The 27,885-nt window shown below is 39.4% G+C and overlaps 2 protein-coding genes across 2 annotated transcripts in view; one reads left to right on the top strand and one right to left on the bottom strand.

Annotated features, from left to right (window-relative positions):
* LOC149279003 (retinoblastoma-associated protein-like) overlaps window positions 1-27,885 on the bottom strand; it is a 79,238-nt gene that overhangs the window by 20,993 nt on the left and 30,360 nt on the right. The gene's annotated exons all lie outside the window — the stretch shown is intronic.
* Window positions 9,979-11,016, top strand: LOC149279004 (lysophosphatidic acid receptor 6-like). The gene has a single exon (XM_089501514.1). The coding sequence runs from the start codon at window positions 9,979-9,981 to the stop codon at window positions 11,014-11,016; it is 1,038 nt and encodes a 345-aa protein (XP_089357640.1).

Genomic DNA, 27,885 nt, shown 5'->3' with positions numbered 1-27,885 from the left:
GCATAGAACTGCTTGGATGAGCATGAATTGGTCGAGTCAGGATGAGCCGTCGAGGTTGTTTTGTGTTCAGATGGCTTAGAGAGTGTTATGAGGAAAGGTTGTACGCTTCTCAAAAAAGGTGGCTTTTCAAGAGCTTTTGAAATTTTCACACGTGGGGAAAAATCTGACAGAACAGGGAAGGGAATTGCAGAGAAGGGGTACAGGACGGGTAAAATCCTGGATGCGGGGGTGGGAAGAGATGATGGTAGAAGAGAGACGAAAGTCATGAGAGGAACAAAGAGGGTGGTTAGGGGCGTATTTGGAAAGGAGAGTAGAGATATAAGGAGGTGCAGAGTTATTAAGGGCCCTCTAGGTCAGGGTCAGGAGTTTGAATTTGATTCTGAATGGTATGAGGAGCAAGTGGAGCAACTGGCAGATATAATCGGCAGATGAGGAATGGTGACAGTCAAAGACTAGTCTAGCTGCAGTGTTGAGGATGGATTGGAGCGGTGAAAGGCGGGAGAGGGGGGAGACCAGTTAGTAGGAAATGCAATAATCCAGGTGGGATATCACAAGGGAGTGGATTAGTATTGTGATTGTTTCTTCTATGAGGAATGGGGCGGATTCAGATGTTTTTAGGTGAAGGGGGGTAGAAAAGATTGCTACAAAGAGAAACATATAATTTGATGGCAGATTTGAACTATACCACCCGTTTCATCCTTGTCATAGATTCAGGTTAACCGTATTAACCACTTTACCACTTCTGATCAAAGGTGATTCCATTTACCTACCACCCACTGAGTAACAAAACACATAACTTGCGTGCTTAGACACATCTAGTTCAAAAAAAGATGCACTGTTTCCGTATTTGATGAATGTGTTACAAATGACAGAGCACATTGACTCTAATCTGATTAAGGCATCTGACACATACGTGGGTTATACCAGATTTAAAGATATGAATAAACGCAAACACATGAGGAGTTTGTTCATGCTTCCCATTATGTTTATTCTGTGTTGTCTTTACTTGCTATGACATCTCAATCCTCATGCACTTATCTTTTAATTTTCCACTGTATTGTTTTCATGAATGTGGAGGTAGAGCACACGCCGAGGCGGCCAATATAGCATATACTTAAGTACGAGCACATGCTAAATTAGCACCAAAATAACAAATACTCAATGAGGCTTAATCACTAAAGGATTACTTGAGTTACAAAATGAGACCATTTTATCATTTAATTCCTCTCCCGGCTCCATCTACTGAATGTATGATTTTAGTCTATAGGAGCTGAACGGCTTTTGAAATTGATGGCAACTGAAAGTCACACACATATTCCATTGTAACATTGATGCTTTTCTTTCAGAAATGTGATTGGTGTACACTTTTGTGACTTCAATAGGGTTGCTACTGATCATGTATGAGAATCTTATATATGAATGGGGCTAACTGCCCTCCCATTGTGGACCTTGGGCCAGCTTGACCTCTTACCTGCTAGCTTAATAACTATCTACCTGTGCCTGCTTTTTGGTACTTCATCTCTGGTATCAGATTGACCCTTGCTTTGACTATACTCCTGCTCGTTGACTACACTACCTGATATCAGTTCTTCAGTCAGACCAGTCTTCTTCCAGATTCCAGCCTGGGTTCTGAGAGAATCTTTCTAGAACTACTTTTTCTGTCCTGCCATGTTCTTTTTACTACCTCATGTGTTCCCATAGCCTGCATTGAGTATGTTGACAAATAGAGTTTATGCAAAACGGATCACAATATGCATTAAAAAAAAATAGAACCTCAGGGACTAGACAATTCCTCTAACACCGTGATTTTGGGGTGTATTTATATGTTACATGTTATAAAAACCCTTTACTGGTTTTTTTTCTCCATGATGGAAAGAATAAGTCTATGTGCCCAAGAAATTAACGTGGTCCATCAGGAAACATTCTACTGTCTTAGCTCATGGGTACCAGAGTATTATTGTGGCAGCTGGATTTAGCATTTTAAGCACTGAAATATTAAAATTGGATAGAATTCAATTAAATACCTTTAAGAAAAAAAATACAGCTGCCAGTAAGTTGGTGAGCAATGTACACAGATCATCTGCACATTACAGCAATACTTGATTAAAAGTACATAATAAAAAATCCACAGTAGACCTGAACCTATGCATTTGCGTAATCTCTGAATACAACAAATGTAAATATTACCCATATTTTCCTTGGATGGGCTGCAGATATTTCATATGCTAGTAAGAATAGGAATGGTGTAATGGCTTAACCCAGGCATGCTAAGGGCCGTAAAAAAATGAAAAGCTCTGCTTTATATCAACCCGATATGTTTGACATAGGCTTGGAAAAAAGTTAAACAAAAGTTCATTTGAATAGAAAATACGTTCAATTCCATAAATTGACTATGTTTCTTCTTATGTATTGCAGCATTCAAAATAAGAGGTGAATCCGAGCCACCATGATGATAGCTGGCGTGGAAATTGAAACCAAGGCAAAAAAAAAAAAAAAAAAGATGATAGCCCTCCGTCAACATGAATGCGTATTGCGAATGAATAGTAGCATCCCTTCTGCAGGATCTAACACCCAAAAAACCTTTAAATAAAGGTAGTCCCCACCATGCTACTTTTATGTAGATTTTGCCATGGCTCAAAAGCAACATGCATTCTATTCACTTAGTTAAGTAAATAAGCAGGAAATGCTGCACGCATATGCAGGAAAAACACGAGAGCGATATATATGTTGCAAGCAATTCATTGATTAATTGGGGAAAAAAATCCAAACATTTTCTGCTGTATCTGTACACATTACCAATTTGTATTTATTATGCATCAACATACGCCACCGTGTACAATTTAAATAAGATGTTGCTAAAACGTCCTTAAAAAAATAAAACGCTTTAAGTGCTAAAAAATAAAACAACAAAAAAACAACCATTTTTTTGGTCATGGTTTCAGAAATGTAGAACATTGTAGAAGTGTTATGTACATGAGCGGTAAAGCTAAAGGTTAAGCTTCCGAAAAAAGCTAGCACTTGACAAATGGAGAGAAAATGCAATTCTATAGCGGTTCAGCATTTAAGAAAAGATGGCTGAACAACTTAAAAAAAAAAAAAACAAGTAATTTCTACCTACCCACCACCAATACTTATCTAGTGTTATATGCATATGAAACGTCAAGAATGTAGCCATGTTGTTTATACTATTTTTGTTATGTTAACGGATTGCCATGGCAATTGCCTAGTGTAATGCAAATTGTACATTCATTCTAATCTATTTGCTTATATAGTGCCTATTGACAACCAGAATGTGAATTCATCATGTAATCACACTGGTTTTTCAGGTATCACAATAACATCCTTCCAAAACACTGGTTTTGATATAAACGCCCGCAAAGCGGGTTCTAAAGCTTTAAAATCCAAATAGGACCAGTCATATGTAAATATCCGCACATCATGAACTACCAATTAGCAGCGACTGAGAATGATACCATTAGAATTATCAGAAAGCTTTATTGTGTATGCTTCCTGGAAATTATAATTTTCACAGTTGTGCTTCCTTATTGCAAATAACAAAAACAGAAAATGGAAAAAATGCACAAGTCTACTAAAGATTAGCCAAGCATTTAGCGTTTTGCATACTAGTTAGGCTTGAAAGTAATGCTTGTGCGCTACGCTGTTCAGTTTTAAAGAAGAGAAAAGGGTGTACACCCCCCCCCCTTATCACCCACTATGTGTATGAGATATAGATATATATGCACACGTACATACACACACCTATACATACACCTCTTGGTGGGGCGTCCTCTCTATATATGTTTTCATTACCTTGATAAAAGGGCAGACTGTTGACCTCTCCTGGTAATCTTTTTATATAACACCTCATTATGCATTGAACAACTACTGCTGTAAAAACCGGACAAAATATTTGGCCTTGAATTATTAAAAAGGGACAGGCTGGAAAACTCTGAAAATAAACTGGTTTGCTCTGGAAATAGAAATTCTCTGTTTAAAGTGGACGTGTGTTCTCGAGAAGAGATCGCATTTAAGCAGACCGCAGAAGACCCAGGTTTTGTGGGTAGCAGTGGTTTCCTTACTTTAGCACAGCGTATGTCTGTTGCTTTCCAATTTAAAACGTTTCCACTTCACGTACAAAATATAACATGCCTTTTGAGACACTTCTCACAGAGCAAACTACTCCAAATTACAGGGCTGCATCCTGACAAAGTCGGGACGGTGTTTTCAATATGGCAAAAAACGGCTATTTTTAAACAAGAGAACAGCAGACCTTCACTTTTAAATAAGCTGTACTTTGTGGTATTTGCTCAAACCCTGAATGGCCCTCATAATCAAGGCAGTATCAAGCTGTTATCTGGACACGTTATTTATACAGCTTGTTACACCAAAGGTGTGGCTAAGCTTCTACAAGATCTGGGGCTTGATGACGGAAATATTCCTCCTGGTTAAAACAGGTAACATTTCCTGAAGGAATCGGTTGCAGCCAATACAGGCAAAGGTAGAAAAGGGCCCAGGCAGACTCTAACCACTCATTGGAAACACAAAATGTAACAGCAGATAACCATTTGGGCCCATCTAGGCTGCCATTTGTCATGACGAAAGATCTAAATCTGTCCTTAGATTCAAGGAAGACTGATGCCTATACCATGCATGTTTCAATTCTCTCAGTGTATTAACCTCTACCACTTCTGTCGAAAGGCCATTCCATTCATCTACCACCCTTTCAATAAAGTAAAACACGTATAATCTGCATTCTGCACCCATGTTATTTCCCTAGGTGTTGGCATGGACATTCTGGACACTACGGAAAACCATGTACACATTCCAAATCCACTATATAAACTTATTATTTATATCTGCACATTCAAATAACTTTGTATAATTTCCCCTACAAAGTATACATCTCTCTTTTCTTGTTTTGATTCGCGTTACTGAAACTTGACTGATCTCCCCAAACTACCTTGAATTCATCAATTGTTTGCTACAAGTCACTCAGTGGCACGTAGATATTATAAACTGAACAATTCTGCTGCGTGATACGGTGTTACACTAACTCCCAGCGTTTCTAACACGTGCCCAGAAGGTCAAATTCTCTGTAACGTTATAAAAAAAACTATTTCAAATACATAGTTTATTGAAGCATTAGAAAGGCACGCACTGCTAGGCTGTTGCCATGGAAAATAAAAGTATTAAACTTTCTAATGTTTTTATATTTTTAAACTTAATCTTTTATCAGCTTTAGGGTCATCTTAAGATAATAATTAAAAAGTATTGCTCGACTCATATTAGCTGGGACGTTACAATGTTAAGGAAGCATGCGAGTTTATGTTTGGGCGATGCTGGAAAAAAAATTCCAAAAACTCGTATGGAAGTGAAAGTGGGAGGAAAATGCCATTTGTGTGCTCTGACCCCATTCAAATCAAACCAAGAAAACCATTTTCACACCAAGTACCCCCAATATCTATCTTCTAATGCTAGTAAGTAGTCGATGCATAATCTCCCACCTCCCCCTGCATACAGCCTAAAGCTTTCTGTCGAGATAGAGAAAGCCTCAAAAGTTTATCAAGCAGACAACCAGGAACGATGACAGTTCCAAAAGATAAAGCAAGTATACAGTAGTTAAAAACCCTAATCTAAAAACTGCCACTATTTTGAAAGAAATCCCTCTGTGCCGTTTAAAGTAAAGGATGATTGTAAAAAGATGCGATGGCACTTTTCCCTAAGAGACGAGAAGCAGCTTCTGGGCAATGACCCATGTTTTCTTTGGCTCGAAAGCCCTGGCTGAGAGTGTTGGAATACGCAGTCCACACCTTCGACTACAGGCTGTTTTCTCTCAACGGCAGATCGGATGATTACTATGAAGACTATGTGTGGGAGTATGGGAGAAACAGTCAGCGTAATCTCTGCTAGTCCCACTCAGTACCAGACCCATAAGTAAGTGTTCTTTCCCTTCACGATAAAAAAAAAAAAAGCCAAAGCGCTAAGAATGCAGAACATGACTCTTGGTAAAGCAGGAAACTTGTTTGCCGTCTCTTGTTTATAGTAACAGCGCTAAATTATAGACTAGCAGTTTACATTCATATCACAATTAGTTGCAGCTGTCACAGGAAAAAGTCAAAATAAGTAAAGCCCAAAGGAATTTCCCTATAGAGAGACAGCTGAATCACTGATTACCGCGCCTCATCACGTTTCCTAATTACTTTTATAAATTAACCCTTTGCATATAGAAGACTAAAACAAAATTGCCTTTAGCATTCACACCAAGTACCTGATAAAGACAGTTATCCTTTGGCAAAAGGCTACAACACCTTATCTCTATCAACCTGCTATTCAACTTCCATTACAGTTAAGTTTAAGGTTATTTTACCGGATGGAAGCACGAAACATCACCTTGCCGAGAGAAATGCACATTGAGTGACGTATTTGGGCCTGGGCTGGAGGTCCTGCTTCATGAGTGGATCATATTCACTACAGAGCGCTATCCCAGGACTCAGCATAGGGGACAGCGACTAAAGATGTAAGTGGCGGGGGCACCGGGTCGCTGTTCTGGGTCAGACCAAGAAAAGACAAGTTTAAGGGAACTTGCCATCAACATTATTTAGCTTTTTCTCAGTCCCAACATGTCCATTTTTAATTAAAATATTGTGAATGGGCTTTGTGCATTTCATTTACATGCAGGAAAACTCCAAGATATATGAACTGTGAGCTTTTGAATATTCTAAGCATTTAATTTCAGTTTTCCACTTCTCTAGTTAAGAAACTTTAGTTTTCTCAAATCATTTTTCTTATAGAGTTTGAAAGAGGTGAAACCATACAATGTGTCCCTTCCTTAACCCACAAATCTCCAAATGTGCTACCCTGGATGTAAAACAGAGCTCCTAGCCTATATGTAACTGAAATTAATGATTAAGAAATACCGTGATATGCGGCTGATCATATGTGGTGAAGCAGTAGGCATTTCTCCAGTGATGACAATGGATACAAAAGTCAATAACTAACCATATGCATCAAGGCGAGGAAGAATCGTGTAAGGGGATTATACATATGACATCACAAGCTAACGCTTTCTCCACCATGAGTCATGGGGAGAAAGAAACCATTAGACATCCAAACATATACTGAATCATTGTAATTCTGGCTGTAAATGCAGCGGGGTGTGTATTTTAAGATCTACTGATCTAATTAGCTGTATGGATGGATGAAAAAGTACATCTTATAACATCTTATTGAAGAAGAAAAAAAAAAAAACACAGAAAATAATTCTCAGCAGGACAGGCGAAGGAATAATGGTATATTATGGAATGCTCAACACTCTCCAGAAGCATTAGATAACAGATAGCAGTGTTATTCCACAATATATATATTACCGTTAGGGAACTTTGCCTTGAAATTCCTTACGAACCATTGTATGCGGCACAGAATTAATACTATATTATATTCAGACACAATTAAGATAATGACAACAGTTTTGCAATGTCTATAATGGAACATGATTACAGTATACGTTATCAAAGATCTTAAAGACCTCCTTCTCTGCTTTAACTAAATAAGCCATTAGAGACATCATTTGTAGGACTGTTAAGTGTTCAGACTCTTCCTAGAAACAAAATATTAAACAAGTATAATTTTGTCTCATTCAACTATATGACAAAAAAGCAGACCACGGGTTGGTGCCACAGAAACAGAGAGCTTCTTAAATGTTTCTGCATTGTTTTCGTGTGATAAATGCCAGGGAAAAGAATTAAAAGAGATTTATATTTATCTGGTTAACATACTACATAGTACAATTAAAGGTTCTCTTCTAAATGGAACAGCACCTTTAACTGTTCCAAACAGAATATAGGTTTACATATTTAAAGCCCTCATTCCTAAGCCTGCATCAATGAAAATTTTTTTCCGATGTCTGGGTAGCCAAGACATTCATAAAGCATGCCGGTCACTGGGCTTTAGTGCACCTGTACGAAAAGCACACGCAAGAACAGCCATCTGCTATACAGATGCATCTGTCCCTTTGCATATATATAAAAACTGATAATTTGAATGTTTAACTGTTTAAAGTGCAATTCAGCTTCATCAAAGAATGCATAACATACTTTAGCTATTTTTTGTTTTATATAGCGCCATCATATACCGTAGCCCTGTACAAAGGCCGTAATAAGCATTCTTTACCTGCATGGGGAGGCACTGACTACTTCAAGCAATCAAAACCGGTGCAAAATATCAACTACCAGATAAGCGCTACTGTTGAAATCAATAGGAGTGTCTCTTGCGCATGGGTTTGGTGGGGGGGGGGTTGTTTCGATAGACTGCTTGGGGCATGAGCCAGTGCTGAAACTGGATGGGGGCAAGTGTGGAACATCAAACACCCCCACTAGCAAGTAGGAGACATGGGGGAGGTGAAAGGGCGCAAATGTATGAGTGGAGTCCAATGTACCGGTATTTCTCCATCCATTGGTGTGGGGGGCATTAAAGAGGACACAGCTATCATATGCTTTAAAGTGCATAGTGTGTCTTTAACTCCGTTCCACAAAAGGGAAAATGCAAAAAAAACCCAAAAAAACATGTCATGGCAAAGGCAAGCAGTGAAGTCCTTGATGTTAGTATTGGTTTACAAAGGCAGGTATAGTCCACTTTAAGCCATGTTTATACTGTCTGACAAACTAAACATGTCTGTCATGGTCATGATATTGCGTAATGTCCAAACATGCCTGAAGTTTTAAAGTATGTTTCTAAACCACAATGAATGGACGCACTACTTAAAGAAAGAAAAAAAAAAAAAAGTGTCCATCCCAGGGAAAGGATACAAAGACACGGCGCCAAAATAACAAAGATATTGTTGCACGTTTAATAAGTGAAGATGGATATTCATCAGCTTTGGTTTTTTTTTTAAAGGAGTTTTCCGGATGAAATAAAAGAATCCTTTTGGACTGTACATGATTATTGTAACCGTAGTCAAAAAGCAGGAACGTTTCTTATTTGTTAAATGCTATGACCGTCTCAAAATGTTGGTTAACATTCCAAAATACACATACTCAATTTATACACAGTAGCCTAGAGAGGTAACTTTCATAATGGATTTCTAATATTAAGAAAGATATAAAGGTGGGAGCGCATTACATAACAATGGTCAAATACAATGCAGCTTGCTCTTTGTCCCAAAGAGTTAATTGATCTTCCAACAGGGACAGGGCTGGTTCATTAGCAAACTTCTCAGGTATATTCCCTGCAGACGTTATCAGATTGGAGGCTCAGCGAGCAGACTGGGCTGAGTCTGTTCTTTTGTTTAAGGCCAACCTCTTCCTGTATGGCTGAAGTACATTTTTTGGTGTGAGCTTTCAGAGAAACGGGCTCTGCTCTCCACACCAGAAGGATCAATAATTCAGAGGGAGCCGTCTCAAGCGAGAGAGAGCGAGCGCAAGCAAGCAACGCAAGACTTTACACTCCTTGAGGCTTTTATACACTTCAGCAGAGGCTTTGCTGGAAAGAAGCTGTGTGCACCGACCAGGAGTATCTGGCTGTTAAACTTGTCGCACTCTCCGTAGGCTGAGAAAGTGTCTCTTTCGGATTTGCGCTGCTTGTTCCTTAGAAGGAAGGACTGATTCACATGCTTCGGCTGCTTCTCTAGCAGCTTGGATTAATATACAACGGTGACCACTTCACAGCGAGATACAAGAGTCTGAAGACGATACAGAAGCAAAAGCCTACATGGGACTAAAAGTTTGAAGCCACGTATCTACGAACACGCTGAAAAAAGCTTCTGGCTAAGAAAAGGATGAAAGGGGTCACTTCAAAGTGATGCACAGAGGCTGGATTGGAAATAGCGTTACTCCTTTGCACACCTCTGAACTACAAGGTGGGGTTATTGAAAGGCTGCGGAGAGCCACATGCATTCTCCAAAGGATTTCTGATTACAAGCTGGGCATCAAGTAAAGCACCAAGGAGGGGAGAAACTCTCTCCTACAATCCAGGACTGCTATTATGATGGTAAGCGAAAACAGCACAGACTGTTCAGTGGACGACAACTTTAAATACACCCTGTATGGGTGTATATTTAGCATGGTGTTTGTCCTTGGACTAATATCAAACTGCGTTGCTATGTACATTTTCATTTGCACCTTGAAGGTGCGGAACGAAACAACAACTTACATGATCAATCTGGCCATTTCCGACCTCCTGTTTGTGTTTACATTGCCGTTTAGGATTTTCTACTTTGCTGCCAGACAGTGGCCCTTTGGGGATATATTGTGCAAGATATCGGTCACCCTTTTCTACACAAACATGTACGGCAGCATCCTGTTTTTGACTTGCATTAGCGTGGATCGCTTTCTGGCCATTGTATATCCATTTCGGTCAAAAACTATCAGAACGAAGAAAAATGCAAAAATAGTGTGTTTGGTGGTATGGCTGACTGTGATAACAGGGAGTGCGCCGGCCAGCTTTTTCCGCTCAACCAACACGAACAATAAAATCAATAACACAGAGACCTGCTTTGAGAACTTCTCTGAAGACACCTGGAAAACCTACTTGTCCAAAATTGTGATTTTCATTGAAATTGTTGGATTCTTCATCCCCCTAATACTCAATGTTTTCTGTTCAACTATGGTTTTGAAGACTTTGAAAAAACCGGTGACCTTAAGCAGAAGCAAACTGAACAAAACCAAGGTGTTGAAGATGATCATTGTTCACCTGGCGATCTTTTGTTTCTGCTTTATTCCATATAACGTCAATTTGGTGCTATATTCTTTGATGAGAACCCAGTCTTTTAGCAATTGTTCGGTTAAAACAGCAGTCAGAACGATGTACCCCATCACTTTATGCCTTGCGGTCTCAAACTGTTGCTTTGACCCAATAGTTTATTATTTCACATCGGAGACTATTCAGAATTCCATCAAAAAGAGAAACCGGCCCAACAGGAAAGACTCACGGTTCTCAGAAACCATTCCTTCAGACAATTTTATTCAGCATAACTTACAGACACTGAAAGCTAAAATATTTGAAAATGAATCTACAATATGATGTGTGGACTGCTTGGGTTTTCTTTTTAGGCACAAACTTTTATGAAAGGGAGGAGGGTTAAAATGTGATTATTTTTTTTTTTATGTTCTTCACTACTGCTTAGGAGAGCCAGTAATTTATAGGGAAAGGAGGTGAAAAAGTTTGTTGACACGCTGGGAAAAACTTTTAAAAGGTAAACTTTATACTAAAGTTCCTTGCACATTATACTATTAAGACAACCCTGAACATCTTTATAAATACAACAAGGTACCGGTGGCTTAAATGTTATCGGTTCCTTGTTGGATTGAAGTCATGTTAGAAAATGATGTCCTGGTGCTGCTGTGGTTTGTCCAGGATCTTGCACCCGCTCCTTTGTGTGGTAGAAAGGAAACATGTGTCTGATGGCCTCTCTGGCACTCATATGGCTTAACCCTTTGAGTAACACAGGAAAGCGTAATCTACTTCACTCCCCACCCCCACCCCCTGGCACTCAAACAGTTGGACGGTATGGTCTTCCTTAAACATGTGATCCCTATGAAATGCATTTTCATGATAACATTTGCCTGTGTGTCCTAGGGTAATACAGGCTGGGCCAGGCCATCTTAAACTAAAAAACAAAGGTTGTTATCTCTTTCGAATGACAAAGGAAACAATTGCACAATTGTATCGAGAGGAAAAGGCACAGTACTTTGTTAAGAGGTGTGATTGTTTTAAAGTAATTGTAAAATCAAATAAAACAGAGGATCAGGAGGGGGCACTATTATACTTGGGGTAAAAAAAAAAAATCTATTCGGGACAGGCTTTGGAGAGTTAAATTCTCCCCACTTGGGTTCAGCAGTACTGCCTTAATTGTGTTTTTACTTACTGGATATGGAGTCCTATCTGAAAATGAACAGTCTGTGCATCACAATAGCGCAGCTATATAACTGAAACCCAGTGTTATTATGGGATATTTCAATTTGCTTAAGACCAAAACGCTGTGTACATGCATGAAATGCTCGTCTTTTCTTCACTTTCGATACGCACCAATCCGAAGGTTTATTTTTTAGCATTCATACGTGCGTGAGTGCTGCTTAGAAAACATGTGTCTGTTAACTCCCTTATTGCTGGAGGGGTCTGGAAGACTTCGCAAAGAATGCTGCCAGCCACCTCTGCGACTAACGGAGTTAAACACATTCCACATATCCTTCTTACAGAAGGCATGATAACTTGGTATATTACTGAATACAAAAAATAGTATTTTACTTTGCATATGCTTTATATGAACACTGTATAATTTTATTCGTCGTGTAAGAAAGGATTCCACAAGACTGCGTTTATGAATGTATTTAACCCACTGAGAGCCAGAAGTGAGTAACCCATTACTCATTTCTCTGCCCCTCAGTGTGTTACAACCTTTATAGAGTTGGCACTTTAGTTTTGATTTACGGTCAACTGCTTCTGTGTAATGAATTACTTTCTTCAATTAAAAATATTGTCTGATAAAGGTTCTGCTATTGTGTTTTGAATGCAAAGTATATACACAAAAGCTGATTTTAGGATATTTTCTATGGATTGCCAATTCAAAATGCGTTTTTAGCCTTGAATGCCGACTGCTAAGGTAGGTGTACAGGGCCATAGTTTGTCAAGGGGTTAAACCTGGAAAAGGTTTACTCAATGGAGAAGTCTGCTCTGTTAAGACACGCAGAAGATGCATTATTGGTGTGTTCAAACACTCCTTTTCCTTAGGGCAAATGAGAAAAGAAGGTGATTGCATCTTGCTGTGATGTGCACATGCAGGTCACTGTCCGAGGGGTTTATTCAGCTGAATTCTCTCCCCTTTCCTCCCACCCACATGTTCGAGATAATCAGTTCAATACCCAGCTTCAGGAGAAGCTCCTGCATTTAAAACAAAACACACTGTGCTTGGGGGGCTAAAAGACAAAAGCTTGTGCTGCCTTTCTTCATTGCCGCCTTTATAACCTACTAGATTCAAACATGACAAGAGCTTTATGCTGCTTAAAAGAGCTTGGTTATCTTTCAAAAACAGGAACATCTGCAGTTACATTATGTTTTTCAGCAAGAGAACTGGGGTTGTTTATAAAGAAATATGCATACTGGCTCAAACTGATAAGTGGTCTTATCACCATAGCAACAAACAGAATGATCACAGTGATTGAACCGTTTCATTGGCCACTACAGATATAGGATTACTCTTCAAACTATATTCCTGCACTACATAAGACATAATAGAAATGTGGCATGGATTTGCCAATGGTCTTGCACATCAATATAATGATTAGTTATGGTTTTATATAGCGTGCACGATGGGTAGACAGGACATAACATAGTATATAACATAATTTGACAGAAACATAATAAAACAGCACATATAACAATGTAATACTACAGATACAAGCAGCTTAAATAGATCTCTAGATATATACTGCTCTACAAGCAATTCGGAACGGCTTGCACAAATATTGTTTTAGGTAATGCATCATTGCTAAACTAGAAAAGTTTGTTATAGGTTTAAATTGCTGATATACGCATAGAAATAACTACCAACTATGATCAGCAAGAGACTTAACTAATTCTGTAGCAATAATTTCTGTACGGCACTGCCAGGCCGCTCTATGCTGCAATACAAAATTATAATTTGAAGCCATCACTTGCTGATTTGAAAATCTGTGTTCAGACAATTAAAGCATTAACCAACCCAATAAGTGTAATAAGAACGCTCAGTCCGTGCGGACCTCTACTAAGACAAAGCCACGAACTTGGTTTCCTCATTATAGTTTCAATTCTACACAGCTTCATACCCAGAATGAACCATCACAGGTAAACATGATGCATAACGAAAGAGAGATCGGGGTCAAGCAATACATTTGCCATTTCCGGTATAGTTTTTTTTTCCCAGGCACTCATGATTTATACTGGCGTTAAAGGGATATTACAATTTTGACACATAATGAGGTGTAGGATTCTTTTTCACTATGATCCAAATAAATTAAAGCAAGCTCTATCTTTGGCATGCAGTAGTTAGCGAACCTTTTAGGGTACACAATTTGATCTATACATTGCACTAGCCGCTCTGCTATTATGTCTGCAAAAGTAAACTTACAGCACACAGAATAATTTGAACTACTGGTAGGTCATCATATTTATAAATTATATACATACACACACACACATAATAAAGAAGAAACTCAATTTTCCATATATATATATATATTATATATATATATATATATATATCTATATCTTTTTTGCAAACTTGTCCTTTACAGTTTGATGGAACAAACAGATGTGAGGGCCTCATGTAAAATCACATACTCTTCTCTCACCTGATATATATACACACACACATATATAATTACACACACACAGTTTATTTTCAGCTCAAAATTCTCAAAAAAGCATGGGGAAGCACAAATTACGAGTACCAACACGTGGCCCAAAAGGCTGCTATTAACAGTTATGGGTGGTTGAATAAATCTAGCACCATTTTAAACAGACTTGTGGAACAGATGATGAAACCCTATACAAGGATTCACCTTTTGTAAAACAAACATTCCTTTATGTAAGTCTTGTGGGGTGAAACTGTTTAGAAGCGGTAGAAGCAGACAGTTAACTTTACAGGATACAAGAAAAGTAGTTATAATTCACTTAAGCAAAAACATGTTTCTACGACCAATGACTTTCCCACATACCTAAAGGGGTAGTCTCAATGAAAAAAAGATTTCGTCTGAGCCTAAATTACTGTGCTGCATACAATAATGTTGGTTGCCATTGACAAAACGCTGATTTCATCTGGTTTTGTTCCAATAAACCTACTTGATATGCCATTGTCTGTCATGTGAAGTGATGCTTTATGGCAATGGTAATGAAGTCTGTCCCTCCATAGACTTTCATTAGTCAGTGTCTGGCTGAGTGATTAAGTCTGAGTCATTCTTTTGTTTCCCTTAGGCAGTAAGATAAGGAATCAGAGAGATTGTCTAGCAGAAATTGCGTGAGGTCAGAGTTACAGCACATACAGATGGCGATTATGCAGCTGTCGGAAAACATTATGCAAAATCTAGTTGGTTAAAAAAAAAAAAAAAAAAAAAAAAAAAAAAAAAAAAAAGCACAATATTTCTGAAAATGTATTTTAGGCTGAAGCTAGTAATAAGAAAGATCTAAAGAAAAAAAATATTAAAACTATATTTAGGTAGTTTTGTTCTTTACACAGTAGGTGCTTTTATTTCCACTAATTATTATTATTATTATCCTTTATTTATATAGCGCCAACAGTTTACGCGGCGCTTAATACAATACATAAATTCAAGGGATATGACAAGACAAGAATTGACAGACTAAGACAAACCGATACATTTGGTGGAGAGAGCCCTGCTCGCAAGCTTACAATCTTGAGGGAATCGGGTGACAAACATAAGGCATAGAGAAAGGGTGAGAGGTATTGTGGGGGTTGTATCGATGACAAGGAAGTTCTAGCAGCTAAAATGGTATGCTTCTCTGAAGAAGTGGGGTTTTTAGATGTTTCTTGAATTAGAAATTAATTGTTTCTGAATTAACTAATCTGTTAATTATGGTAGAATAGACTTTTCCACAGTAGACCAACAATGACTAAGATGAGAAATCACAACCATTTGCACAACCCTGCATTTGCAGAGACCATCCAAACGCTTTTCTCCATCAAAAAACCAAGAGGGACCACAAAGAAACAAAAACATTTTTGATTGCATTTTCACTCTCGCACACAGTCTCAGTGTCTTCCTACGTTCTCAGCCAATAATATCTGCATCTTGTTAATTGAGCCGATACCAGGGAGAAGCTGACAAAGAAAGAAGAAGAGGAAATAGAAGAAGCGGAACTGCGGGAAAGGAGACAGGGACAAATTTCATCAGAGGGGGCAGGAAACTAAATTTGTTGTCCGAAAAATGATAAATTTGTCTTAATCAAAGACAATTCATTAACACGTCTATGGTGATACTCTTCATCTGTTTAAAAGTGGAAGTTAAAATTAAAAAAAAAAATGTTCCCAGACAAATATTGGGGGATTCACATAGTTTAGATTAACCAAGCCCTTGAGGACCCATACCACAAGCTAGAGATAGACACTTGTAAGACTGTAGGGTTATGCGACTTACTGCATGTAATTTGCATGATTTCAGCTGGGAAATTATTACTTTATTAACCATAGAAAATCTAACATTCTCACTTTTTAATTAAAAAAAAAAACCTTCTATAGGCCAAAAGTTACGCATCTGGCTTCTATGGGTTATGTAATTTCCAGCGGGAAGAATCCTGAACAGAAGACGAAGAAGCCATAAATCACTAGCCACTGTCCAGAACTTCCCTGAGCCCCTGGGCTCTGCTACATGGTGTGATCACAAACATGTCAGAGCTCATTTCCTCGCACCTCGGCCATGTGTCCCCAGGCAGAATCACCCAGTCCACATTCTGCTCCCGAAGCCCAATGATAATTAAATAGTTCTTATTAAAGAATGTAACTATAAACTGAGCCCTTCATTGCTTACTGCAATCCAGCTGATACCAGACAATGGGAACAAAGTTGCTCATATATCACATAATGTTAGTTATCAAATGCAACATTAGAAATTAACTGAACTGCATTAACAAAAAAAAAAAACCACAAGCAATCCAGGAAGATACTGCCATTGGAAGCATGTGCGCCTTCTTCTAAGGCATGGCCTTACGTAAGCCAGACCCAACAATCATGGACAGTGAATTGTGACCATTCACTTTTCATCTTTTGAAACCAGTAGGATAAATTTCACATGTAATTTTGCCGTCACCGCTGATCTCACGCATCCAACGTTTCGAGCCTTTAATATAAAGCAAACACAGAAAGCTATAAAAAAAAAGCTTGTTAAGCATTAGAACCAAAAAGTGAAGGCAGAGTTCGATTTCTCAGCTACCCATTGTAACACTGATGAGACATAATGAACTTGTTTCAGCTTGTGGGGAAAAAAAAAGAAAACAGGAGCACCACACCTTCATGAGAGCAGTACCTGGTTCATTATGTACCAGAATCAAATTCTTCATTCAGAAACAACTGAGGGGTAGATTTCTTAAAATAGTGTTGACCACCACCTATAGTGCTACCCTGCAGCATGTTAGATGTACAAACTCACATGAAAATTACTTAATAAGGTTTATACATCCTCCACAATCCAGTCTTTGGCCTGCCACATGCAAAAATTTGTTCAGGGGAATAAAAAATGCCCAATATGGCTAAACCTAGGGTGTAGCCGCAGAAAGTCAAACAGCTTATTGGAGCGCAATTAAAGCAGAACATCCCTTATTCCCACCATTATTGAGATAGTTTAGTGCCCCACCAAAGATGGTGTAGGACTAAACCTTGTTCTTTAACATGTGTTTTTTTGTTTCACACTTCACTCAAATGGTTTCACTTTATGTAATGGGGCCACATTAGATCCCCTCGAATTCTGGCACAAACCAGCACTGGAGCACTCTTGTGGCGCATGCACATTTTAGATGCAATGCATATTTTGCAAGGCAAAGAACTGGGATGAGCAACTTCAAAGGTAACACGACCACACAGTTATCATATGTTACCAAAGGGCATATAATGGCTGGAGTGTACCTTTAAGGTTTTGTTGGTTATGCTTCTCAACCAACAAATGATTCTATGTTGCATTCACGTAAAGACCAGCTTAACTTAAAAAACACACACAAAAGACGTTTGAAGGATCACAAAAGGCAAAATAGCTTCTACGAACTTGTATGCACAATACAGATGGCCGTGGCTGGGAAAGCCTCCATCCTTAAACACATACTGTTTTAATCTGACGTGGTCCATCTCTTAGATACACTAAACAAACTGAGCAATGAATGTGCGTGTAGTTAGAACTTTATAGAACGTGCATAAACATATAGAAGGTTTAGTAGACCCAGACTGGTAACATTTAGTCTGGGGGATATGTCCAGCCAAGTAGCCCAGTAATAAAGCAGTCGAATACATATCTAGCAAAGAACATGTTCCAAAAACATCCTGTAAGCACAAAAATGTATCCGTAGGTCATTTCACCCTATATATTGATGTCTATACATAGAATACCTTAAAAAAAAAATTCAGAAAGGCTTTAGGTAGTGACCTAAAATCTTTATTAGACCAGCTTGGGGGTACCAAATGTGAATAAATACAAAATATTAAGACTAAGGATGAGTCCAAACAAGTCAGGCATCAAATGGGAGAGTGAAAACATGGGTATAACAGAATTAAGTAAACCATGGTAATCATTATCTTAAAGAAATGAAATGGATTATAGAGAAGTAGAAAAGCTACCATGGCTTCAGAGTGATATGTTAGGAAAGATGTGTTTTATTTAATAACAGCTGTGACCGGGTGTTAGCATGTTTGTTTGTGGATCTGTAGCAACGCTAACCTGAATGGACTGTTAGTAATCTAATTAAAGATCTGTTATTACACAGTGACAAAAATGGTGCTAAAGTCACATGGAAAAGGATATGATGACCAAAGATGCATACAAAATTAAACCACTCCCTCTAGTTACGTAAAATTTAAAATCACACAGCTTTTAGCATATTGAAATTTGAATGAAATCTACTAATAGATTATGATTGTTAATTATGGTAAATGGTATCAAAGATTGTTAGCTTTCAAAAAAGGTCAGGCAGGCTGAGATCTACGGCTTTTAGCGATTTAAAAAGCTATAATAAATCACAACACTGTACAACGGGCAGACAGGATACCAAGTACTGTATCAGCGCACAATTTGGGTTAACAGTAAGGGAGGGACCTGCTCCAATGAATTCATAATCTAGGAGTCAATATCCAGTTCTGAAATACACTCCCTTCTCCTCTTCCACCCTTACAAAGGCTGCCTGAACCAATTAACATCATGCAAAGCAATTATATCCAGTAAAAAAGTGCCAAAATGACTCTGTGTTACACCTGCACTGTTTGAATGCCCAAATACATGTTCGGTCATTCAATCCTTGAAGTGTCAATGTGGGCATTGCTAGAAACATTGACTGAAGGATAAGTAGAAGAGGCTGTCCAGTTCATGCTAGGATTAGAAGAGCAGGGTTCCATAGATCAGAGGGAGTGTTCCTCACGCTTCCAAAAAAAATAAAAAATCTTAATACCTATATTACAGTATTGATTAGTTATAAACATGCATTTGCAGCCAGTCCCTACTTATATAAATAAATAAAAGCATCTACTAAAATACAAAAAAAGAGTTTTCAGAATGTCCCTCTTTCAAATATATGGGGGTGTCTGCAGAATCCTCCCCAGCTATTTGCCAAACATCCTCTCTGTGTGGAAAGATCTCAGCTTGATTTATATGGGAGTGCTTTCCTGCCGCGGATAGTTTGATTCAAGCAAGTAAGCAAGCAAACAATCCGACCAATGAGGAGTGGGGTAGCTGCAGACCTGCTGCTTCTACCTCTGGTAAAAAAAAAATAAAAAAAATTCTATTTTTAAGACTGCATAATCAATATCCGATTTGTATTCTTCATTAGTGGGGGTCTCTGAGACAGCAAACTTCCTTTAAAGGCAATAAGAAAGGATCATACTTAAGACTTCCTGAATGTGGAGAAAGCATGCTCTACTGGAAAGAGTTCTGCTAGAAAAATTACAGAGCGTATCTTGCATAATCGCAGATGTTTGTATGCAATCAATACTATAAATATCTTTTTTCCTCTCTCTGCTGGACACCATACACACGCACACCTCATATATATATATATATATATATATATATATATATATATATATATATATATATATATATATATATATATATATATATATATATATATATATATATATATATATATATATATATATATAGCCCCTCGCTTTTTATTACCTCTGAAACACAGGAAATGTGACTCAGTCATCATTCTGTTTATATGTAGGTTTGGATTCTCATTCATTTATAAGATATTTACTCTATTGTAACGTGTAAAAAACACTTCTCATGCATGCTTTTATCTTGAGAAAATGGTATATGCCACAATAAAATTAAGTGAGGGCTGCCCTAGGCTTGTGGTAGGCAGCATGACCAGCCACCCAGCACAGGGCTTCCCGCTCAATCCCACTCTTTGTACATTCCCCAAGCAGACATCGGGCTTTCCGTGAAACAGCGAGGATGTGGCATCATCTTGGTGCTCCCAGATATGTTAAGAAGAAAACATCATTGATCTCTCCAGCTGCCATAGGGTGGCCATGTTTCCCAGGACATACGTGAGCCTTTACATATTGCCAACCAGCATACACAAAAACAAAACCCAAAAGTAACAATGTTCTCCTGAAAGGTACAGTACATGCTACCATATTAAGCAATATAACTATATCCTTTCTTTATGGGCAGATTAAATTCCAATACAGGCTTACAAATGAGTCAGACAAAACACATTAAACTCAATGTGCAAACTCCATATATAACACACATTTACATATAACACAATACACCCAAAAGGGTGGAGTGGGAGCAAATTTATTGTGTTGTTGTGCCTCACCCAGTTCATTTTAGCTTTTCTTCCCCGTCTCCTTACATCAAAATTCTTGAAATAATAAGCAGCATTAAATATTCTAAATATATATATATATAAAAAAAATGTAATAGACATAGAATTGCCATTTCAAGGAAAATACAATTTGCTAAAATGAAAGCATCATTTGATAGCTCATAGTCACGACCTGTCCGTGACCGAAGAGATTAATTCATTTACATTAAAAAAAAAAAACTAGTTCGTCAACTAAAGGTGCTGTCCCACCTACTGAATTTAACACATTTATAACTAAAAGCAGAATTTTTAGTACCGCTAATGCCCAAACCCTTCTTAGACATAATTCTGTATTCGTAGCAAACTTTTTATGTAATTAATTAAACCTTCAAAATGGTAAAATGACAGATCTACTAAAGGGTTAAACCACACCTTGAAGTTATTGCTGCTTGAATACAAAGCTACGAAAGTAATAAAGATAAGGACAAAATTGCACCACTTCTAACTGCCCCTTTTGTAAGTAATGCTTTCATGTTTTGACTAATATTAAGATAAACTGTTGGACATTTTGTAAAATCATAGTTAACAATGCTTTCTTTTTCTGCTGTTTGGAAAAACAACTATTACACATATAATAGAGCGGAATACAATCTAATGATTTGAGCTTGTGTGTTCAGGCTTGCAAAAAGTTAATTACAAGCCAATTACTGACTGATTTAATGTGTGCCATTGTAAAAACCCTTTGTCCAGCTATGATGACATAACATACATTGTCAGCACCATTATAGTATTTTATTATCACAGTAAGAATATGACAAATATTTCCATGATGCTCCTTATCATTATCGCTAGTATATTTTACATTGTTGCCAGATGTGAAATCTGTGAAGAATCGGACAAAGGGCATGCATGAATGTACAGAAACTTGACAAGAGGGATGGGGTACATTTACATCAATGATGAGGCATGGCAAGAAAGCCCATACTATTTTAGAAAAGTACATGACATGACTAGCCCCCTCTACCCTCTAAGAAAGGAGATATATATATATATATATATATATATATATATATAAAATTATATTTACTTGGTCTAAATGTAATGTGCCGAGCTTTATCAAAACACACAAACTAAACATATATGCATTCATTATACACACACACACCATGCCTTTAAGAGTCACATCATCAAAATCACTTAAACAGCCAACTTGTTGTGTACGTGAACTTTACAAAGCCTTGCAGGAAAACACATGAGGCATCTTAAGCAAGCACTTTCTTTTAGATGCATACGGTCATGCAGGAAATAAAAACAATGGAGAGGGCCAGCAATAGCTTGAAAAAGGATGTCTGTTCTTAGAAACTAAGATATGAAATTAACCCATTCCTCTTCTTCAAAAGCAGTAGTAAAACTAATTTGCGCTGCTATAACCATCAACTAACTTAGTTATGAACTTGGTTGTCAACTTCATACAATGATGTATCAAAGTTTCCTGATTCACACACTCTTGACTCAAGAATTCATGGTCACATAATTCCTGGCATTACTGGAATAGCATATAAAAATCACAAAAAAAACCCAAAAGTAGCATAAAGGTGTCTAATTCCACACTGTATACAGGCAATACAATAACCGCCACCTTCTAGATTCTAGCTGTAGTCTATGAAAACCAGCTTCTTGTTTCTTTCTATGGGTCAGGAAGTAGGTGTTGGTATATCCAAATCTCATAACGCTTTAGGTGGCCATGACATGTGAATAAAGAAAACATCTGCCTAAGTCATTAAACCCAAGGCAAATGGTTGCTTAGACACGTTTTCTTACTTCCCCAACAAACAAGTATAGTCCACAATTTATTTTAATTAATGCAAGGAGGAAGTACAGTTCGCTTCTGTATCCAACTGGCTCTGTTACCAGTTCAGCTTTGGGACCCCTTCTTGGGCGTATAGCGATTGTTCTTTCCAGTTCTTGTAAGTTCACCGTTATCCTTTTAACAACAAAATCCAAAACACATTTTATACTGCACTATTGGTTTTCTCCCTGTTTTATATTTTTTGTAAAAAAAATTTATGATAGCGTGGATTCGTTTGAACTGTCTGCTTCGGTTTATAGGACAAGCTGTATGTACGCTCTTCACAATTACGTTTCAAAGCAATCATGGCCATCGAGTGTCCCACTAAGACCATTTGAAATGCTGGGGGTGACGTCTTTTGGCACACAGAGTACACAAATCCCATGTGCCAGATAGCCATGACGAATATAAATTACGGACTGCAACTAGCTGTCTGCCTAAAACCCGATTTAATATAGACAGATGTGGCCTAACCTTTATAGAGGGGTCAAGTTATATATATAAGTGGTCTTAATATGATAACTGATCACAGAAATACTCAAATATTTAATTAACAAAAGGTTGAAATGAAATTGTTTTAATGCTGGTGACAAGTACTCATCATATATACACACACACACACACACACACACACGTTGATGCACTCAAATACACATACGCACATATATATTTTTTATTCTTACTAAATTTGCTTTGTACCAATAATCTGACAGAAAAAAGCAACTTATTCCTAAACATTTCGATGACCCAGGAATTTAATAACCCCGTTATTTTTGGCCAACTGGCAAAAAAAGTCAGCACAAATGTGGTTTTATCTGGGTTATTGCCACTTCTTTGTACACACATATGGTCAGTATTTAATAGCCTGGGGTGTAAGGTTAAAAAGGTGTACACTTTTTAAAAGTTTAAAAAAAAAAAAAGGGGGGGGGACATATTTACTAAACCAAAGGAATCAAGCATTACATTTAACAGATTTAACTATACATTATGCAGGGTCAGCCTAGCCATCTTAGTGAATACACATCATAGTTACTCAAGGTCTGAACATGGCAATAAACTTAACAGGGTCACCCACATAAAAGGACACAAAAACATTAAGAAATGACATAACTCATATGTAAGGTACCATATCAGCTTTTCGTTGGGTGAAAATTTTCAATATAACACAAGTGTTATACTTCTCTAAAGCCTGCAAACTTCAAGGTCACCATAATTATTATTATGACTAGTTTTATAAAGCAAAGCCATATATCACAAGGCTCTACAGCAGGCATACATATACTATTAGGTGGAGACATTACATGCTTAGACATACAAGAATTATAGGTCTTTGACAAACAGCTTAATCATCACTTTCATAGCGTCAAAAGCCATAAAAAAGGGATGTCAAAATTAAAAGATGGAAAAAGTCTTAACTTGTCTTGTAAAGGCAGGGCATAGCTCTTAAAAATAATTATTTTTCTGAACAATAATAATTTGCTACGAAAATATTTTTCATAGGAAAAGTCCGACAACTGACCCCAACTGTACCGTCACAGAGGTCTCTCAGATTTACTGGAATGTTTGTATCCTCAGCTGGGTGCCTAGCAATGTGGGCCAAGTTGGTTTTAGCTTGAAGCAGAAGAGCAAGGAACCCTGCATTAAAAGTTTCCATGGATGCCCCAATTGGATTTAGATCACCATAATTATTAACTACAGTTGACTATCGCCTTTCCTAGCCAGAGTTCGGACACTAAGGGATGTCTCCAGCCTGAGCTGACACCAAAAGTAACACATGATGAACAGACGAATTTTGCTAGATTTGTGACAATATGTTACTTGTATTATGACATTTCATGCCATTCAAAGCATACATATTTAAGCAATTACCGTATTTGCCCGAACTTAGGCCACACTCCCCCACACACACACACACACTTTAAGTCTTTAAAGTGGGAGTGCGGGCCTATAATCTGGGTTTAGCGCAGAAATGCGCAATTCAATTCGCTCGACGCACGGTACATGCAGTTCTGGGCGCGTTTTTTTTTTCTTCTCTTTTCTTTCATTTAGCCCTGCTGCGGCCAAGCACGGTTAGGATCCAGATCCCCCGCAGCGCTGCAGGGGACCTGGATCCTCCTCTCCAGCAGCCGTTGGACGTCTGCTCAATACACGTAAACAACCTCCGCTGCCAGCACTTCCGCTGCCAGCACTTCCGCTGGGGCCTCTATGGAGGAGCACTGGCGTGCCATAACCTTTCAGTGCTCCATCATAGAAGCCCCGGCAGCGGAGGTTGTCTACGCGCATCACGCAGACGTTCACCGGCTGCAGCGATGCGCGTAGACCTCTGGTGCTTTTCTGTCATAGACGGCATGCCCAGACACCCGGGAGTGCATCGATAAGTCTGGCTATTATTAGTATACATAGGACTTCTTTAATACCAACCTATGGTTTAGTAGCCCTTGTATATTACATGTAGAATACAGAGAATGGCATGACACTGGCAGAGATAGGTATCTCCAGTAAATCGAGTGATCGATTCGTTGTTGGAGCACTCGGCTCCTTTTACTTACCTCCGCGAGCTTTCCCCGCTTCCGCTACACGCGCCTTCTTTTAGTTGCGGTTCGCTCTGTGCGAGTGGCTCCGTTCGCACAGAGCGAACCGCTCTGTGCGAGTGGCTCCGTTCGCACAGAGCGAACCGCTCTGTGCGAGTGGCTCCGTTCGCACAGAGCGAACCGCTCTGTGCGAGTGGCTCCGTTCGCACAGAGCAAACCGCTCTGTGCGAGTGGCTCCGTTCGCACAGAGCGAACCGCTCTGTGCGAGTGGCTCCGTTCGCACAGAGCGAACCGCTCTGTGCGAGTGGCTCCGTTCGCACAGAGCGAACCGCTCTGTGCGAGTGGCTCCATTCGCACAGAGCGATTCGCGGGGATGGGGGTGGGGTTTCAGGGGATGCAGGGCAGAGTGGGGGGGGGGGCAGGCCAGGGTAGGAGACTGAGTGCAGGGCAGGGTGGGGGTGGGGATGCAGGGCAGGGTGTGAGTGTGGGGGCAGGGCAGGAGACTGGGTGCAGGGCAGAGTGGGGGTGGGGGTGCAGGGCAGAGTTGGAGACTGGGTGCAGGGCAGAGTGGGGGTGGGGGTGCAGGGCAGAGTTGGAGACTGGGTGCAGGGCAGAGTGGGTGCAGGGTGTGAGTGTGGGTGCAGGGCAGAGTGGGTGCAGGGTGTGAGTGTGGGGGCAGGGCAGAATGTGGGGGCAGGGCTGGGTGCAGGGCAGAGTTGGAGACTGGGTGCAGGGGCACAGTGCAAAGTGCCAGGGCTGGGTGCAAAGTGCCAGGGCTGGGTGCAAAGTGCCAGGGCCGGGTGCAAAGTGCCAGGTGCAAAGTGCCAGGTGCAAAGTGCCGGGTGCAAAGTGCCAGGGCCGGGTGCAAAGTGCCAGGGCCGGGTGCAAAGTGCCAGGGCCGGGTGCAAAGTGCCAGGGCCGGGTGCAAAGTGCCAGGGCCGGGTGCAAAGTGCCAGGGCCGGGTGCAAAGTGCCAGGGCCGGGTGCAAAGTGCCAGGGCCGGGTGCAAAGTTCTGGGTGCAAAGTGCCAGGGCTGGGTGCAAAGTGCTGGGTGCAAAGTGCCAGGGCTGGGTGCAAAGTGCCAGGGCTGGGTGCAAAGTGCTGGGTGCAAAGTGCCAGGGCTGGGTGCAAAGTGCTGGGTGCAAAGTGCCAGGGCTGGGTGCAAAGTGCCAGGGCTGGGTGCAAAGTGCCAGGGCTGGGTGCAAAGTGCCAGGGCTGGGTGCAAAGTGCCAGGGCTGGGTGCAAAGTGCCAGGGCTGGGTGCAAAGTGCCAGGGCTGGGTGCAAAGTTCTGGGTGCAAAGTGCCAGGGCTGAGTGCAAAGTGCTGGGTGCAAAGTGCCAGGGCTGGGGCAAAGTGCCGGGTGCAAAGTGCCAGGGGTGGGGCAAAGCGCTGGGTGCAAAGTGCCAGGGCTGGGTGCAAAGTGCCGGGTGCAAAGTTTCTTGAACAGTAATAGTCCACCTCTTTTCAGAATGTTTGGGGTTATTTTGTTTCATAAATATTGTGTTCGGGTTTTTGTACTTTGAAAATATTGTTTTTTTATTACATCATAACAAAATAAGAATGTTAATGTAAATTTTAAGTTGTTTTTTTAACATCCAGTTCATTAAATTATTTTAAATAAACAAAAAATTTGCATATTGTTTTTTTTATCCGATTAATCGAAAAAATAATCGGCCAACTAATCGATTATTAAAATAATAGTTAGTTGCAGCCCTAATATATATATATATATATATATAATGTATACAGACAAATCTACCCTATAGAGGTACCTACTGCTGGACACTTGCTTACTGCATTATCACAGTTGACTAACATTGCTGCTTAACCTTTTCCACAGTCAAAACGGTCAAAAGTGTGTTTGGTTTTCCACACAAGTTATGCCCTGTGGTTGGCTCATATATTATACATATCTCAAAACAGTTTAGTTTTTTTATATTATTTTTTATTTTATAATCTGATTAAAAGAATTACTTGTCTGAGAAGGGACACGCACAACTCACGCCACAGTAACAGTCATTTTACAATCATGGAACTTTGACATACAGGTAACACACCAGTGTAGGTAGAAGTTCATGTTTAATGCTATAAATTCCTCTCACTTTCCATTGTCGGAAGATAAAACTCCAACAGTTGCAGTTGGTATTAGGAAGCAAGGTTTAGATTTACAGCAAACCTGAACAAGTAAATGCTGAAGGTGCAGACATTTTGACTGTCTACAGCTGAGAAACTAACCACAATTAAAACTAAACATGTCTTTATTCTGCCTTTTAACTCTCTTGCCAATAGTAAGTGATTTGATCATGAATGAACAGGCACTTGATGCTGTAAAACAACTTGCTCTTGAGGATGAAGAATCTAAAACGAGTTTGTGAATTGCTTCAGAGTGTGGTCATAGTATATTCCCGTGGACGATGAGTCGTTTTACAGAATTTTGTTCCCTCTTTGTTTCTGAAACGCCATACATTACTTCAAAAGACAGGCATTTAAACAACAGTAACCCAAGTATATGGCCTTGAGTATACCGATTGCAGACAAAAGGAAAATATATTTCACTAACGGTATGTTTAGCAATGTAAAATTCCATTAGTTTCCTTGGATCTGTGCTTACTTCATAATATTTACAGTCTTCCAAGTTTTGTACATGCACCGTTTTAGGGTAACCATTTACAAAAGTGAAATTTCATTTTAATACTTTGGTCTCAGGTATGAGAAGGACAAGACCATTACAGATTAAATGACAACAGTAGTAGTACCCTATTGGCTCGGATATAGGCCGCACCCTAAAAGTTTGGTGCTTTTTTAAAGAAAAAGTTTTGTAATAGATATGCTGCCACTCTGTCGTCAGCCCCCCCCCCCCCGAGATACGCTGCCACGTATCACTCGGGAGTCTGCTCTAGTAAGTCTTGGGGGCAGAGGTAAAACGCATCGTGCGGATGTTCACCGGCTGCGGCGATGCGCGTAAACAACCTCAGCTACCGGCACGTCTGCACGATGTGCTTTAACA

This window comes from Sceloporus occidentalis, unplaced genomic scaffold (genome assembly GCF_023333645.1).
Source record: "Sceloporus occidentalis isolate IW3139 unplaced genomic scaffold, rSceOcc1.0.p SCAF_175, whole genome shotgun sequence".
Classification (NCBI taxonomy): domain Eukaryota; kingdom Metazoa; phylum Chordata; class Lepidosauria; order Squamata; family Phrynosomatidae; genus Sceloporus; species Sceloporus occidentalis.
The sequence above is the reverse complement of the archived record's forward strand: the minus strand, read 5'-3'. Positions and strand labels throughout refer to the sequence as shown.